Source organism: Microcaecilia unicolor, chromosome 3, assembly GCF_901765095.1.
Source record: "Microcaecilia unicolor chromosome 3, aMicUni1.1, whole genome shotgun sequence".
Taxonomy (NCBI): Eukaryota; Metazoa; Chordata; class Amphibia; order Gymnophiona; family Siphonopidae; genus Microcaecilia; species Microcaecilia unicolor.
In genome coordinates, this window is record NC_044033.1 from 442,960,986 (window position 1) to 442,977,408 (window position 16,423).

At 46.5% G+C, this 16,423-nt stretch overlaps 1 protein-coding gene across 9 annotated transcripts in view; it reads right to left on the reverse strand.

Moving 5' to 3' along the window:
* Positions 1 to 7,111: 7,111 nt before the first annotated feature.
* Positions 7,112 to 16,423, reverse strand: part of COLEC11 (collectin subfamily member 11) — a 61,795-nt gene continuing 52,483 nt past the window's right edge. For 8 of the 9 annotated variants that reach the window (XM_030198917.1, XM_030198912.1, XM_030198915.1 and 5 more), the window contains 2 exons: positions 9,002 to 9,097; positions 7,112 to 8,826 (listed from right to left, as the gene is read on the reverse strand). In XM_030198917.1, the coding sequence (XP_030054777.1) occupies positions 8,417 to 8,826; positions 9,002 to 9,097 (506 nt within the window). In that variant the 3' untranslated portion in view covers positions 7,112 to 8,416. The remainder of the gene's footprint in view (positions 8,827 to 9,001; positions 9,098 to 16,423) is intronic. The other variant, XM_030198913.1, reaches the window with a different exon arrangement.

Consider the following 16,423-nt stretch of genomic DNA (forward strand, 5'->3'; position numbering starts at 1 on the left):
ACATCAATATCTTCTTCTACCATGATGGTTTCTAGGTCAATGATTTTGTAAAACAGACTAAAACTGTTTTCATATATGTCTCGCCACATTGTTTTTCTATCTCTTCTCTCTTCTTTCTTACTCTTCCTAGCTAGAAGTTGCACCAATCCCACATCACTACCTGACCAGCCCCCTTTCTCTTCCCAGCCCACAGCCTACCAATTTCCTTCAAGGTTTTTAAATTAATTCAAAACCATGGCTTCAGTTATATCCATTTGCTAATATAGGATTCTTTGGGACTCATTTTCAAAGCACTTGGACTTACAAAGATCCATAGGGTAACTTTGTTAAGTCTAAGTTCTTTGAAAATACGCCTCCACATATACCTCCCCATTCCATAGCTTCCCACAGATCAATCCAGAGACTTGTGGGTTATGTCCCTCTGCCAGCAGGTGAAGATAGAGAGAATGTCTGAGGTTCACTATATGTGGTCATGCATAGCCACCTAAACCTCAGTATTCTCTCTATCTAGCAGGTGGATGGTCATTTCCTGCAGCTCTGTATTGATAGGCTCCTGGCCCATCCCCCGAGTCGAGTTGTCTTGGAGTTGAGGGCTCCCTAGCTGGTGAGAAGGGTACACCTGGTGGTGCCAGGTCCCTCCCTATACTCCCCCCACCGCCCATCACCCCCTTTGGTGTTTGCCTGCTGGGTTTGTTTGTTTTTCTGCTGTTCTCTCCTACCTCCAACAGCATTAAAAAAAAATGTTCAACAGCCAGAACAGCTGAGATCTTGCAGTGCAAGAGTGCCAGTAACCTTGCAATGGGTAGAACATTGTGCAGCGGCTGTGTTCTGGGCGGCGTTGAGGTGTCCTGGCGCCACGTGTCATGGCAGCATCATTTGAGACAGTGAAGTGCTGCTCTCGGATTGGGAGCCTAAGAGCAGTGTTGGGTTCCTCTGTGGTATGTGCACCAGCAAAGGCCTCTCTGCCTTCAACCAGCAGGGTTCACTTGGATGCGGGAGACGCTGTGCTTTCGGAGCTGAGTTTGGCGGGTGCCTCCGGCCCATTTTCTTCACATCCTTCAATGGGAACCCTTTTTTTCGGCCTCTCTGAAGGTGACAGCGGCCTCATAAGTGCCGACTGAGGGGAATCTTGCACAGTCGGTGTTGACAGCTACCTCCGACTCTGCTTTTGTGCCCTTTTTCAGGTGCAATGTTTTCCCCTCCCCCACGCACTGTGATTCTGGTGCCAACATAAGCAGAGGGAGCACAGGATAGGAACTTTTCCGATTTTCATTTTTCCAGCTTTGGCCTGCCCCAGGAGGTGCTCAGGGACATTGGCATGGAGGATGCGCCATTCTCTTCAGAGATTGTATTGTTAATGCATAGGGCATTTTTACTGAAGCAGCCAGGAGAGTCTCAGGCTCATATTAGGCAGGGTACTCTAGCCCCTTCTCCTGTTTCCTAAACGGCCGCCAGTGGAGCTCCCGCAGCTTCTAGAGGAGGCCTCCGTGGTCTCTAATGGGGATGAGGACCTGCTTTCTTGTGGGTTCTGTCGGGCCCTCTCAGACTCCCTGCAAGATGGAGAGTTGCCACCGAATGGGAGTGATGACCCCACAGCAGCGCTGCTGTTCCACAGGGAGAGGAGCTCCTTGCTTTCATTCTCCGGGCACTAGAGGTTAAACATTTCCCCTCTGGACTCTTCGGAGGGAGCCATGCCTTCCCCATCTATTATGTCAGGGACTAAGAGACCATCCAGGACGTTTCACATTCATGAGGCTATGGAGGTCCTCACTGCAGCTCAATGAGATATGCTGGATTCTGGGATGCAGGTGGTGAGGGCTATGTCTTGCCTTTTTCCACTCCCAGCAGGGGAATTTGAGTCATTACTGTTGCCCACCGTGGACTCCTTAACAGCGATTACCAAAAAGACCACCTTGCCAGTGGAGGGTGGCACAGCCCTGAGGGATCCCCAGGATTGGAAACTGGAGTCTTCCCTTAAAATGAGGTGATGGCCCTGTGCATGCAGGCGTCTGTATAAGGGTCTTATGCAGCCCGGGTATGCCTTTCTTTGGTTCAGAAGCCAGCCTCACCAGAGGATCTAGTCAACTCTTTACCTTCTCTAGAGGCCAGTCTCGCGTATCTAGCGGACCTGTTGTATGATCTCCTTCGGGCTTCTGCTAAGGAAGTTTCATTGGCGGTTACAGCCCGCCATTGGCTTTGGCTGTGGCACTGGGTGCCCAACATGGCATCCAAGTCTCTCTTGGCACGCTTGCCATTCACAGGTAAGCTGCTATTTGGAAACAACCTGGAGAAGATTGTGAAGGATCTTGGGGGTGCTAAAGGGCGACATTTGCCTAAAGATAAGCCTAAGCCCGGCTTTCGTGCAGGACCCACATGGCGCAGGGGACTTGGCGCCCAGTGGAGGCCTCTTGGTAGATCGACTGCTTGCAGTTGAGGGCTATCCAACTGGTGCTTCGCGAGTTTCGGTCCTTGGTGCAGGGATGCCCAGTAAGAGTTCTTTCAGACAATACCTCGGCGGTGGCTTATGTCAACACACAGGGAGACACCAAGAGTGCCCCACTAGCCAGGGAAGCAGTGCTGTTGTGCCTTTGGATGGAGCCGTGCTTGCCCCTAATCTCGGCAGCGCACAATCTGGGATCCTTGAACATGGAGACAGACTTTCTAGTCGCCAAGCATTGGATTTGGGGGAGTGGGAGCTCTCGAGGCAGGTCTTTGCTTGGATAATGGAGAGCCGGCAATGGATCTTGTGGTTCGTGGGTCCAATTTGAAGGTGCCCTGCTTCTTCAGCAGGGGCAGGGATCCCGGATCACTGGGCACTGATGCGCTTCTACAGGCCTGGTCTTAGTCCCTGCTCCTCTATATGTTCCCGCCATGGCCCATGGTGGGTAGAGTGGTGGGACGAATTGCATGGCATCCAGAGCAGGTGATTTTGGTGGCTCTGGACTGGCCCTGGCGCCCTTGGTACACGGACATGATCTGCTTGTTGATTGACTGCCCCCTGCGTCTTCCGGCTCACTGCAGGTTCCTGTGGCAGGGTCCGATAGTTATGGAGGATCCCTCCCCCTTTGGTCTTACAGCTTGGCTCTTGAAAGGGCACGTTTGAGGAAAAAGGATTATCTGGACAGGGTGATTACCACTATGCTGCAGGTGTGGAAGCGGTCCACTTCAGCAGCCCACTTTAGCGGCCTATGCTCGGGTGTGACAGACCTTTGAGTCCTGGTGTAAGGCTGTGGGCCGGTCAGCTTTCTCAGTGTCAGTGTCGGCTATCCTTGCTTTCCTGCAGAATGGGTTGGATAAGAGTTTGTCGCTGAGCCCACTGAAGGTACAGATAGTGGCAGCCTGTTTTCGAGGGTGCCTGCAGGGGTCCTCATTGGCTGCCCATTCAGATATTGTGCGTTTTTGCGGGGAGTGAATCACCTGTGTCCTCCATGTCTGCCAGTGCTCCCAGCATGGAATCTTAATCTGGTCTTGTGCGCTTTTCAACGTCCTCCTTTTGAACTCTTGGATTAATTGTCCTTGAAAGATCTTACGCTGAAGGCTGTGCTTTTGGTGGCAATTGCATCAGTGAGAAGGGTTTCGGAGCTGCAGGCCTTGTCCTGCAGAGATCCCTTTTTTCGTTTCACCAAGGCGGGAGTTTCTATTCGCACTGTTCCCTCTTTCTTGCCTAAGGTAGTCTCATGTTTTCACATTAATCAGCAACTTTTCCTCCTGGCATTTCGTAGGGAGGATTATCAGACAGACTTCCATATTCTGCGGTGTTTGGAGGTGCCGCATGTTCTTCTTCGCTACCTTGTGGTTACTAATGACTTTCGCCGTTCAGATCATCTGTTTGTGCTATTCGCTGGTCCCAAAAAAGGGGATCGGGCTTCGAAGGTCATGGTGGCCCGGTGGTTGAAAGAGGCCATTTCTTTGGTGTACCTTGCTTCAGGGAAAGACCCACCAGTGAAGGTGCGTGCGCATTCCACCAGGGCACAGGCAACATCATGGCTGAGTCCCGTTTGATTTCCCTGGAAGTGATTTGTTGATCCATGACTTGGTCGTTGGTTCATACCTTTTCTAGGCATTATCGTCTGGATGTGGCAGCGTGGGGAGATGCCACGTTTGGAGCTGCAGTCCTGTCGACTGGGGTGGAAGTATCCCACCCTACTTGAGGACTGCTTGGATACATCCCACAAGTCTCTGGATTGATCTGTGGGACACTATGGAAGGTAAAATTAGGTCTTACCTGATAATTTTCTTTCCATTAGTCCCAACAGATCAATCCAGAGGCCCGCCCTAAATGTTTGTTTCTGAGCGTGGTTGTATTCATACTGTTACGTTTTCAGCATTTTGGCTAAGGTTGTCAGATCCACATGGACAGATTCTTTTTATTTTCCATGAGCTGCATGTCTTTCTCCCGTATAGCGGTTGAGGAGTTTGTAGGAGTTGTATGGATGCAGGAGAGTTTTTTTCATGCCATAAGGGATATTTTTTCACACTGCTTTGGAAGCGACAATACTGAAGTTTAGGTGGCTATGCATGACCACATACAGTGAACCTCAGAAGTTCTCTCTATCTCCACCTGCTGGCAGAGGGATATAACCCACAAGTCTCTGGATTGATCTGTTGGGACTAATGGAAAGAATATTATTCTATGAGCCTAGTTTAAAACTCTCCTCAATAGCTTTACGAATTTATGGCAAGGAAGGTAGGTAACTTCAGACTCATGGGCCAGATTTGGCCTTGTTTCAATCCAATCTGGCCCACAAGTTGTTCCCCCCCCCCCCCCCCCCAAAAAAGACTGTTGATGGCAGAGGAATCCCATGCTTTACTCCCATGCTTGTGCCTCTCGCTCTGCAGTCTCCCACTCCAGGAATAACTGATGGAAATGCAACCTGTGCACTACATCCACTGCTTGCTCCAGTTGCTGGAAAGAGCTGATGGCAGCGACAACTCTGTTCACTCTCTTCCTAGAAACAGTTGACTCTGGCTTGCATGAATGAAGATTCCAAAGCAGCAGTGTGGCGGCATGGAGAGGTGAGTGGAAGCAGTCCAGGAGTGGAGCATGCTGGAAGATGATACCAGCCTCTTCTGGTCCTTGCTTGGGTTCTCTGGCTTTGTACTGGATAGGGGTGACTGCAGGAATGGAAGAGGGAAGAGAGGCTGGAGAAAGGTAAATTTAAAAAAATAAGCAAATATTGAATATAAAAAAAATATTAAAACTCCCCAAAATAAATTGAAACAAAATAAATAAATAAATAAATAAATAAAGTAGAAGAGTAAAACAACAGAAAATTCCAAAGTGTCCTCCCCCTTCCCTGATTATGACATCTTCAGAGGGAAGCCCTTACACACCACTACCACCTCCTTTCTCCCCCCTCCCCTCACCCCAAGCACAGGCAACTGCTAATTCACCTCCCTTTTGAGGGTCTCATGATTGCTAATGTGGCCATTCAACCAAAAAAGATTCCCAACCCTTGAGTTATAGCATAGGTCTCTTAAACTTCCTTGTAAGGTGTTTCACATCTCTATTTAATAGACCCGCTTCTTGGTTTCCACAGAGGAACCAGAGCTCTCCCAGCTGCTAAGTCATGGATTGCTTTATTCTGGTTCCCGTTTCAAATGCCCTACCCTCCATTTGCACAACTCCCATCCTTCAGCCCCACTTCCACAAACTCCCATTTCCTAGTCACAGTTTTTCCTTTACAAAATATGCCAACTCCCAATACTTCTTTCATCTGAAAATTCTACCTACCCATTCTTTCTCCTACGCTGATTGGTGGCAGGAGGACGATGTCAGCGAAGATGAAGCATGTCACGTCTTCTCTTTCTGCTCCATAGGTCCTGACAGCTTCAGCAATGTGCTTATAGCAGAAGGCAGCACCAAATGGAAGAGGACAAAGACATGACCTAAACTACTGCCATTGCTCTCCTCCTCCTTCTCCTGTCACAAGATCAGCATGGGAGGAAGAGAATCAACTACATGAGGGAAGGAAGATGAATACTTGAGAGGCTCCAGCTCAGCTTCCATTCTTCTGCAGAAATTCTATAGGAACTTGCAAATTCCACAGGAAGGACTAAATTTTGTGGCCCTTCCTGTAGGCAAGGAATTGTGGGAGACCAGAGACCCTGTTTAAAACCCACCTCTTGGTCAGCCATTTTAGGGACAGTCCTTGGCCATGATTCCATTCAGAACATTGTATGTGTGCACCTTGAGGCCGGCCAGTAGCAATCTGCATTTGCAATGACTGGGATGCTACCTCCACAGCTTCTCAAAATCCCCAATGACACGGGAACAAATTATATTATAGTTTTGAACCCAAGAGTAACAACACCTCCAACAATAGAGCACATTTTGACATGCTTGAATTGTTGACACCAAATATGTTTATTTCAATGTATAAAAAAAGTGCAGAAAAATAAAACAAGATATCAGAGAAAAAACTGTGTTTCATTATATCATGAGAGTAAATCTGCAAATAGCTTTGTCTAGACTGCTTTTGAAAGCTTATCCTGGAACCAGTACAATAAGAACACAACAAAATTAACCTGTTACAGAGATAAAACACTGGCCTACACAAAGAATTTGGAAACACAAAGAGTTTATAGAATTTTACCTCTGGGATGTAAATGATGAATAATATTCTGCAAAATCTTAGAAGCCTATTTATTAAAGTGTGGTAAGCAGTTACTAAATGAATTAGCACATGGCAACTGTTAGTACACAGCTGCAACGCTTAGCACAAATTAATTCACATGAAAAGTGCTTACCTTGATAGGTGGCAAGAAATGGGTGGAGAATGGGCAGGTTATATGTATGGTGCCTTATAGTCAGTGCACCATAAGTTACTGTGGGACCCTTTTACTAAAGCTTAGTGCGCGCTAACGGAATTAGCACACACTAAATGCTAAGATGCAGACTAGCCCTAATAATTAAAAACACAATATTGAAGCACCACCCCCTACCAGCAGCAATGCAGTTGGAGAACTCCTGCTCAGCTTAGAGGGAACAGTGAGTAAAAGGACCACTCTGTGCTGTCACCATTGCAAATAACGCAAATGTACTTACTGTGGTCAATGAAGCATCAAACCTCCCCCCCCAGACCACCCTCCCCCCCCCCCCCCAGACCACTGCTGACACCCTCAACAAAACAATTTATGTAAAACCTTCCCACCCCCAACAACAAGTCTGAGGTGTAGCCTAATGATCAGTGCAGTGGACTATAAACCAGGGGGCGTGTCTTGCACTTTCAATACAATCCTCACACACACACCCCCACCAAGCCTGCACAGCTCTTACCAGGGTTCCCTGGTAGCTATTGGTGGCAGAAGTGAATCCCTGGATGCTCCTGCACATCTTCAGTTGAATACAAAATGGTGGCTCTAATCCCTAATGACAGTCCCATGGTACCACCACTAGGAGTCAAACTGCCAAAATAAGGAGCAAGAGCTGTTATATGGTATAGTAACCCTTAGCAGTAATATATAAAGCTACCACTAGGGGTCAGAGCTCCCATTTTGTACCTGGGTATAGATGGGGCAGGAAAATATAGGGATCAATTCTGCCTCCCACTAGCCACCAGGGAACCTCTGGTAAGAGCCAGAGGTGCTATTGGGGGGAGCTCTACTAAATTTATCAGGGGTCTTTCAGAGAGTATGGGGTGGATTGCCCTCATGCTGTTGAGGGGAGGTTAAGGCTCAGGCTGGTCAGGAGGTGAGGGGAACCTTTTTGCTCCAGTGCCACGGTAAGTGCCTTACAGTAGCACGGATGCATCTGTGTTAATGGCAATGCACTTACCATGCAACAAAAGTATGTCCTTTGGGGTAACTGCATGGACAGATGCTAGCCACACCTCCAATAGTATTCACCCTGCGTTGTTATGCAACTAACCCATGGTAATGGCAAAATTTCACTTTAGAATATGGGCCCCATAGTTTTGTTCTTCTTTTAGTACCAACCTACTGTAGGATCCCAATAGGTTTAAGAGACAAATGTTGGAACACTATGCTAGAGCATCAGGAGTAAGCTTATCAGCTTTCCTCCAGCTTAACTGCAGCATTTTTTCCCACTCAGAATACCTGAATACTGTCAGTGACAAATCTGAAGCTGCTTTTACATCGAAGCAAAATGTATTGGATAAATGTACTCCCAGGAGTTCTTTACAGACAGATCTCTGTTCCCTGTTTTCACTCTGTCCAGAAGTCTTAAATCTTTCTCGTCCATACAGTGAAGACATACACTGAGTTCAGCTTCAAGCCAATAACAACCATATTCACTTCAGAAAGTTAAACATGAATATTTATAACATCATAATTCTATTTACATCTGTACAATTTTGATATAATGAACTGGGAAGTTGAATTGTTATCATTAATCATAATTTTATAAACCGGAGGTGACAAGCCAAAATATGAATGAGTTAGAAGCTGAGGAAATTCACACATTTTCTTTGTCAAATTCACAAATGAAATACATTGTCAAGTGACAAGAGACATCATTCCATCCACCCAAGGCTACCATTTCTACACAGTCTTCTTCATCATAGGCATTGTTGGGTTCTCCACTACGCCACTTGTTGAAGGTCTGCATAGGCGATCGGTCGGAATATACAAACTGTCCCTCTTTCTCCAGGTCATTAATTCCAATGAAAACCCTTGAAAGGGCTGCTTGAGTGATATAAGAAGCAATCAGATTATTTGTGGTCTCGTCTTTGGGCATGCTCAGTGTTCCACCTCTCCCTTGGCAGTAGGATTGGGCATCAATATATTTCTTCTCTTCTTTCACCAGCAGGTAAATCTTACTATCCGTCTCACGCACACCAGCAACAACTGCGGGGGAGGGCAGTGCTGAAAAGTGAGCACTTGCATTTCTATAAACCAACTTAGTATACACCATAGAAATACACACAGAAATCAAACATGATATTATAGCAAGATTCTTTGAGAAAAAAAAAATTAATTCATAATGCGAGACTGAATACAAATAAGGTAACCCTAAGATGTAGTTTGTGTGCATACATACCATTTTTTATAAATTTCAGTTCAGTGGTCAGCTGTGCCACCTGGATGTCCATTTCACCAATAGCTTTTCTCAACTGGCCACATTCACAAGGTATCCCTACAGACACAGGGATATAGCCACAGTTAGTTACTAGGTAACAAAGTAACTAGAAACACAACAAACCAAATTTGGGTTTTTTAATGCTTTATTTTGGTGATGCCAGCTATGGAAAAAAATACACTTTTTCAGCAAAAATGCTCAATATTTAGAGGCACCTTTTACTAAGCTGTGCTAGGTGCTAATGCACACCTAACCCAGTGTTAACAGCCTAATGCATGACATGCTAAAGTGTGCTGTGCTAGCTGTGTTGTCTGCACACGCTAAGTACGTGGCATTCATTTTTTATAGGAGGGCATGATATGGGTGGGGAATAGGTGGAGAGTGAGCATGGAAGCGATAACCAGTTAGTGCATGCACACTAGCATGTGCTAACTGGTTACTGCAGGGTTAACATGGGAATCCCTACCACCTCCAAAATAGGAGGCAGTAACAGAGCACGGCCATTAATGAAATACATAGAAAATAGTCCATTTTATGGACACAGAAAAAATGTCCTTAGCACACAGGAAAGACCTATGGGATGGTGTCCTATAGTGGCGTAGCTACGTACTTTCCTGTGAGCCCCTGGTTTATGCTGGTGGGAGCCCCAACCCCTGCCAGTTGAAATATTGTCCAGAGCCAGTCTCCGGCGTCACCACATTGCCTGCCCTACTCTGTCTTCCCCTCACATCCGGAACGCTCCTTTTAGTGAAACTGAGCATGCTCAATTTCACTAAAAGGAGCATGCAGGACGTGAGGGGAAGACAGGGCAGGCAACGTGACGGCGCCAGAGACCGGCGCTGGACGCTTCAGCTGGCAGGGATTGGGGACCCCCACCAGCCAAGGTATTTGCTGCAGCAGTGGGTGGGAAGCGGCAGGGTGGTGGGGGAGCAGCAGCGGGGCGGCAGACCAACATGTGCCACGCCACCTCGGGCTCTGACCCCCTCCCACCTCAAGGTCTGGCTATGCCCCTGCCAGCTTATTTTCGAAAGGGAAGGACGCCCATTTTCCGACACAAATCGGGAGATGGGCGTCCTTCTCTCAGGGTCGCCCATATCGGCATAATCAAAAACCGATTTTGGGCATCGCCAACTGCTTCCCGTCACGGGGATGATCATAGTTCCCGTGGGCTTGTCGGAGGCGTAGCGAAGACGGGACTGGGGTGTGCTTAACAGAGGGGTGTCCTCAAGCGATAATGGAAAAAAGAAGGGCGACCCTGACGAACACTTGGCTGACTTTACTTGGTCCTTTTTTTTACGACCAAGCCACAAAATGTGCCCTAAATGACCAGATGACCACCAGAGGGAATCGGGGATGACCTCCCCTGACTCCCCCAGTGATCACTAACCACCTCCCACCCTGAAAAAAACAACTTTAAAAACGTTTGGCTTTTTTTTTTTGAGTATGGGTGAAGGACCTCCTTCGCTATGCCTCCGTCCCTGCGACAGCAGTTGAGGACGTCCTTCGCTATTTATTTATTTAGATTTTGCTCACACCTTTTTCAGTAGTAGCTCAAGGTGAGTTACATTCAAGTACACTGGATATTTCTATGCCTCCATCCCTGCAACAGCAGTTGAGGGCATCCTTCGATATGCAAGACGTCCAAACTGTAGATGTTTGTGAGAAGGACGTTCATGCCTGGATGTTTCTGTGAGAAGGACATCCATGCCTGCTATGCCTCTGACACACCCTTTATTTATTTGGATTTTGGATCACAAGTAGCAGCAGATTGCAAGACCAGTGCTCTAACCACTAGGCCACTCCTCCACTCCCTTGAAATTTGGCCATTCCTGTGGGGGGGGAGGGCAATATGCAGGTCCCTGGGGGGGGGGGGGAAGTATGTGTGTATCAGCGGAGGCATAACGAGGGCGTGGACGTCCTTCTTTCAAACATTGTGGACATCCTCAACTGCCCCCCCCCCCCCCCACAGTGATGGCCAAATTTCAAGGGAGTGGAATGGAGTGGAGGAGTGGCCTAGTGGTTAGAACGCTGGTCTTGCAATCCAGAGGTGGTTGGATCAAATCCCACTGTTGCTACTTGTGATCCAAAATCCAAATAAAGGGGGTGTCAAGGCATAGCAGGCATGGACATCCTTCTCACAGAAACATCCAGGCATGGATGTCCTTTTCACAAACATCCACATTTTGGACATCTTCAACTGCCGTTGCAGGAACAGAGGCATATCAAAGGACATCCTCAACTGCTTTTGCAGGGACAGAGGCATATGACATATATATTCCTCCACGTTCACAAGCAAACAGGCCTGTGTGGTGCTTACGCTGCTCAGGTAGAGCCAATCTTGTCACAGCCCAAGGGTTCATTTTCTCCAACCGTGACAGACAAGCAGGCAGAAATTTGGGCCTGGGTTCCCGCTAAAATGTCTGGTGTGAAGAGGTAGATCTGGGAGTAATCAGCACAAAGATGATACTGAAAACCATGAGAGGAAATCAGAGCACTAAGGGAATAAATATAGACAGAGAAAAGAAGAGGTCCGAAGACACAGCCCTGAGGTACACCAACTAATAGTGGGATAGCAGTAAAGGAGGATCCACCAGAGCATACACTAAAAGTATAATGGGAGAGATAAGAAGAAAACCAAGACAGAACAGAGCCACGAAATCCAAGTGAGGACAGCGCATCAAGGAGTAGGTGGTGATTAACAGTGTCAAAAGCAGCAGATAGATCAAGAAGGATGAGGATATAATAGAGGCCCTTGCATCTGGCCAGGAACAGATCACAGGAGACTTTATCAAGGGCTGTTTCTGTTGATTGTAGAGGGCGAAAGCCATATTATAGTGGATCAAGAATTGCTTGAGAAGAAAGGAAGTCAAGGTAATGGCGGTGAACAGCACATTCAAGTGGTTTGGATAAGAAAGGGAGGAGGGAGATGGAATGATAGTTGGAAGGAAAGGTAGAGTCCAATTAAGATTTTTTGAGGACCTTTTCACTATATACCCCGGCTCTCCTTCCTTTCTCCCTGAGTCTCTCACTCCACTCTTATTCCACTCTGCCCCCTTCTCAGCCTCTCTCTGTTTTAACCTTCCAAACCATCCTACACCCCCAACTCCCTAAAGCTGTTTCCTTGTTCCTTTCCTGAACTTAATCATCTCTTTGCCTCCCTACACTGTCCATTGCTAGTGACCACAGAAGCACTACCCGGTTAGTTCCAGGGTGGTCTGGGGCAGAGTCAAGGTAAATCAAGACATTGTCTGGGCACTGCAAATGTTTGCGCATGTTGGACCATACATAATGCTGTCCTAACTGTCCAAGCTACCCAAGTATGGCACTAAGTATCACCTGTACTAGGCTAACTTCTAGGCAACAAGAAACATTTGAATACTCAGTGCTGGTATCCAGAGAGATGCCAACAGTGAATATCCGAGCTTAATAAAACCCATGGAGGTCAGCACTTACAAAACTGCTGACTACCATAGACTGAATATTAATTACCCCCATTCTCTAAAGGTTTACTTCATGAGATGGCTGTGGAGACAACAGCTAATGGACAACACTGGAACGCAAGACCAGTGAGCCTGAGCTAGGACGGGGAATAAAAGGCAGAGTGCACAGGTTGGTCCACAAGAAAAACAGAAAAGAGTGCTGGATTGGGCCAGAGCTTGGAGAAGGAGGTGGGAATACAGGGCATTGAGCCACAGAGATTGATCTGGAGTAGATGGGACATAAGAAGCCTCTGGGTGTCAAGTAATAGATAAATAATAATCACAAAAATGAATACAAGGGCAGCCCAGTGACTCAGAGGTAGTGCTATGCACAGTCATACAGGAGCTCTCTCTCTCTCTCTCTCCTCACCCCCACCTGTCTCTCAGGCTCTCTGGTCCTGTGTCCCAAGTTAAACCCCAAAGCTGGGTCTTTCACTTCTCAGATTGACAGGGACTGGGAATTTCGCAGAAGCAGCTCTCAGAGTCATAGAGGGAAGGAATTGGAGTCACTGCTGAAGGGTAACACCTAAGGGCAGAGTTATGAAAGGAGCCCGGGGGTATAGCTCCTAGCCCAGGATGATCACTGCAAAACCAGACAGCGTATAATGGGGGAAGGGAAAATTTTTCAGTTAATTATGTTTTTTATTAAGCTGGAGATGCAAAGGAGCAAGAGAAAACTGCTACAAAAATACATTGGGAAAACAATACCATAACAATCATGAAAGCTATAACAGTTCAACAATTCAAACCTTGTTGTCACACCAGATGCACCCAAAGGAGCTCAAGGGACCTACACCTATAATACCTCCTTTTCCCTTCAGGCTGAGCCTTCCAGTGGGCCCTTACTGCCCTGAAATGGCAAACGGAAACAAGTACTTCAATAAAGATAGGCACTTGCTTCCGTTTGCCATTGCAGGGTAGCATAGCTAGTTATATGTGGGAAGTGTTGCTACATAGGGTGCAGAGGAAGCTGGGGTGCCAAACATGGGCCCTGTCCATTAGCTTCCCTTAATAAGAATGACCCGACACGGACCGTGTTTCGGCGCAACCTGCCCCTGCCTCAGGGGTAGGGGTTCACTGATTCCTCTTCCTGTCTGCTTCTTTAAGGCCTCAGGTCTCTATGTTACAGTATTTATTTATTTACTAGCTCTACCCGGCCACGCGTTGCTGTGGCTCAGTCTGGTTAAATGGAAAAGAAAGAAAAGAGGAAGCGCACGTTTCTAATATGTTTAATTTCACAATGTTTGTGGGTATACAATATTTTTTGTTTGTTCCATTGTGTATGCAGAAATAGAGATTGTCTGGTTTGCCGACTGTAGAACATGCAACATATAATTATCCATGTGAGAAGCAATCCGTGTGTAGATGTAAACGGGTGAATTGTAAAGATTGGCCCTGAGCTTTGTTGATGGTGATTGCAAACGCCAATCGAATTGGGAATTGCAATCTGTTAAATTGAAATGGCATATACAGGAATGCGAGGAATGAGGACATCTTGACCTTTGAAAGGTCCTGTCAAGATTGTTGCTTGTACAACATTGCTCATTAATTTTTTTACTGCAAGCCGCATGCGGTTGCAAAGCTTTGGCTGGTTGATATTTCACAACATGATAATTGGCACGCTGATTTTCAATTGCAGTACTTGCGGTGGCATCCCTGGCAGATCGAGTGAATTGAAAAATTCTGTTGGATAATTAACCGCTTCATCTGCTTCCAGAACAGTGTCGACGGACTTGTATGTGAGTGGCTTGCTTTGAATGTTAGACTGAATAATATTGTTCAGTTCGTAGACATCTTTGTTCTTGGCCGCAAGAATAGCTCGTTGACTCAGCGAATTGTGATTCTTATAATTGGTTTGAATATTGGGAAATACTTTTTCAACCACTTGTTCTTTTGAGGTCACTAAATTGCAGAAGTTATGAGACAATGAAATTCGTCCTGAGGTCAGATCAACTGGCACCTTTCCGTTCCCAGTTTTCAGCAATTGATGTGAGAATATCTGAGCTGATTGATCGTTTTGCAGCTGGACACGCATATTTGTAGTTAAGTTTAACGTCTTTACGTGTTGCCACAAAGTAGAGTATTTTAGGCAAGCATTTTTATTTCATCCGCTGATGTCGATCGAGGAACTACAGGTAATGTTTGCCTGAAATCTCAGGCAAGCAATATTAATGTGTTCCCAAATGGTCTGATGTTTCCACGCAAATCTTGCAATGATCGATCAAGAGCCTCGAGCGATGTTTTTCGCTGTGCTGTTTCTTGGGCATGTATTTGAGCCATTCTTTGTCTGTTTCGCTCGTTCGCTGATGCCCGTTCTTCCTCAGTTTGATTTGCAATTGTAGGTATATAAAAATACGCGTGTATTCGAATGCAACGTTGTGTCAAAATTTGAAAGCAATCGGTGAAGAACTTTCAGAGATTTAAGCCACTCTCAGCCTGTCACGTTGATTCTGTTGAGAACGAAGCAGATCTGAAGCTGCAGAACGCAATCGCCGAGCTCGCAACCGTGCATCGTGAAGTCTGGCTGCAAGTCGCTCTGCTGCTTCCTCGGCATGTATTGAAGCCAATCTTTGTCTGTTTCGCTCGTTCGCTGATGGCCATTCTCCCTCAGTTTGATTTGCAATTACTCGTCGCACTGCTTCCGCTCCGCGAGTAGAACAGCTGTGACATCTATATAATAGTAGGTATATAAAAACATGCGCGTATTCGAATGTAACGTTGTGTCTAAATTTGAAAGCAATCAGTGAAGAATTTTCGGAGATTTAAGATTTTGAACAAACAAACATTTATATTTTTATTTATATAGATTAGGATTTATTTACCGCCTTTTTGAAGGAATTCACTCAAGGCGGTATGTTTGTAGCACACTTGGAATGACTCATGAGCTATAGACTCCGAGGAAAGGTTGTTCTGTCCGCAAAGCAAAGTGGCAGACTTCTGTACCAGCAGGCAGTTCAACCTGCTCTCTTCTGCACAAAGTTGCCTAGTGCTCTCTCTGTTTCTCTTTCCTTCCTGACAGCTCTTGGAATATTATGGGCAATTTGTAACCTCCAGGAACTCTATGGGGTATGTTTACTAAGGTACGTTAGCATTTTTAATGCGCCTGTAAATTTAAGGCGCATTAAACGCTAATGCATCTATACACTTCTGCGGGCGTGTTAGCATTTAACGTGTGTGAACCATTTACGCATGTTAAAAACGCTAATGCGCCCATAGCGCCGCTTAGTAAACCTAGCCCTATGTCCCACAGTGCTCCAGAATTGCCTGATGACTTTTATGCAATGATGTTTAGCCTTGCCCAGTGCATCACAGAATGCACTGGGCAGGGCCTGGACGCTGCCATTTTGTTCTGGGCAGGCCCGAGGCAGGAGGTGCGCAGGGGAAGGGGTTTGGTCCACTGGACCACCAGGAAAATTTTTTTAAAAGGTTCAAGGGTCACGGGAGGGGGTGGTCATGGTCCACTGGACCATCTGGGAAAGTTTAAAAAAAGATTTGGGGGGGGGGGGGTCAGGGTCCACTGGACCACCATGGTAACAGTAGTGGTCCATTGCATCAGAGCTGTCAAATCAATGTGACAGCTCGAACTTGCAAACAGCAAGGATGCACAAAGGGGGATCCATGCAGCTCATTTGCATGCGATCCCCTTTGTGCATCGCTGGAGGTTAGCGATTCGCTAAATTTTAGCGAGACAGCCGTATTTTACAGCCGCCTTTGTGCATCGGGGCCTGAGTGGAGTGAGCTTTCAGTCTGAAATATTTGTGCAGGTAACTGCTTAGTATCATGAGCAAATTCTTTTGAAAATTGTCTAATACTGCCTCCTCTCTGCATCTTTTTACAGGCACTGAAGTAAAGCAACTAGCTTGCTACACCCACTGTAACTCAGACCAGTTTCTCAAATCTTGAT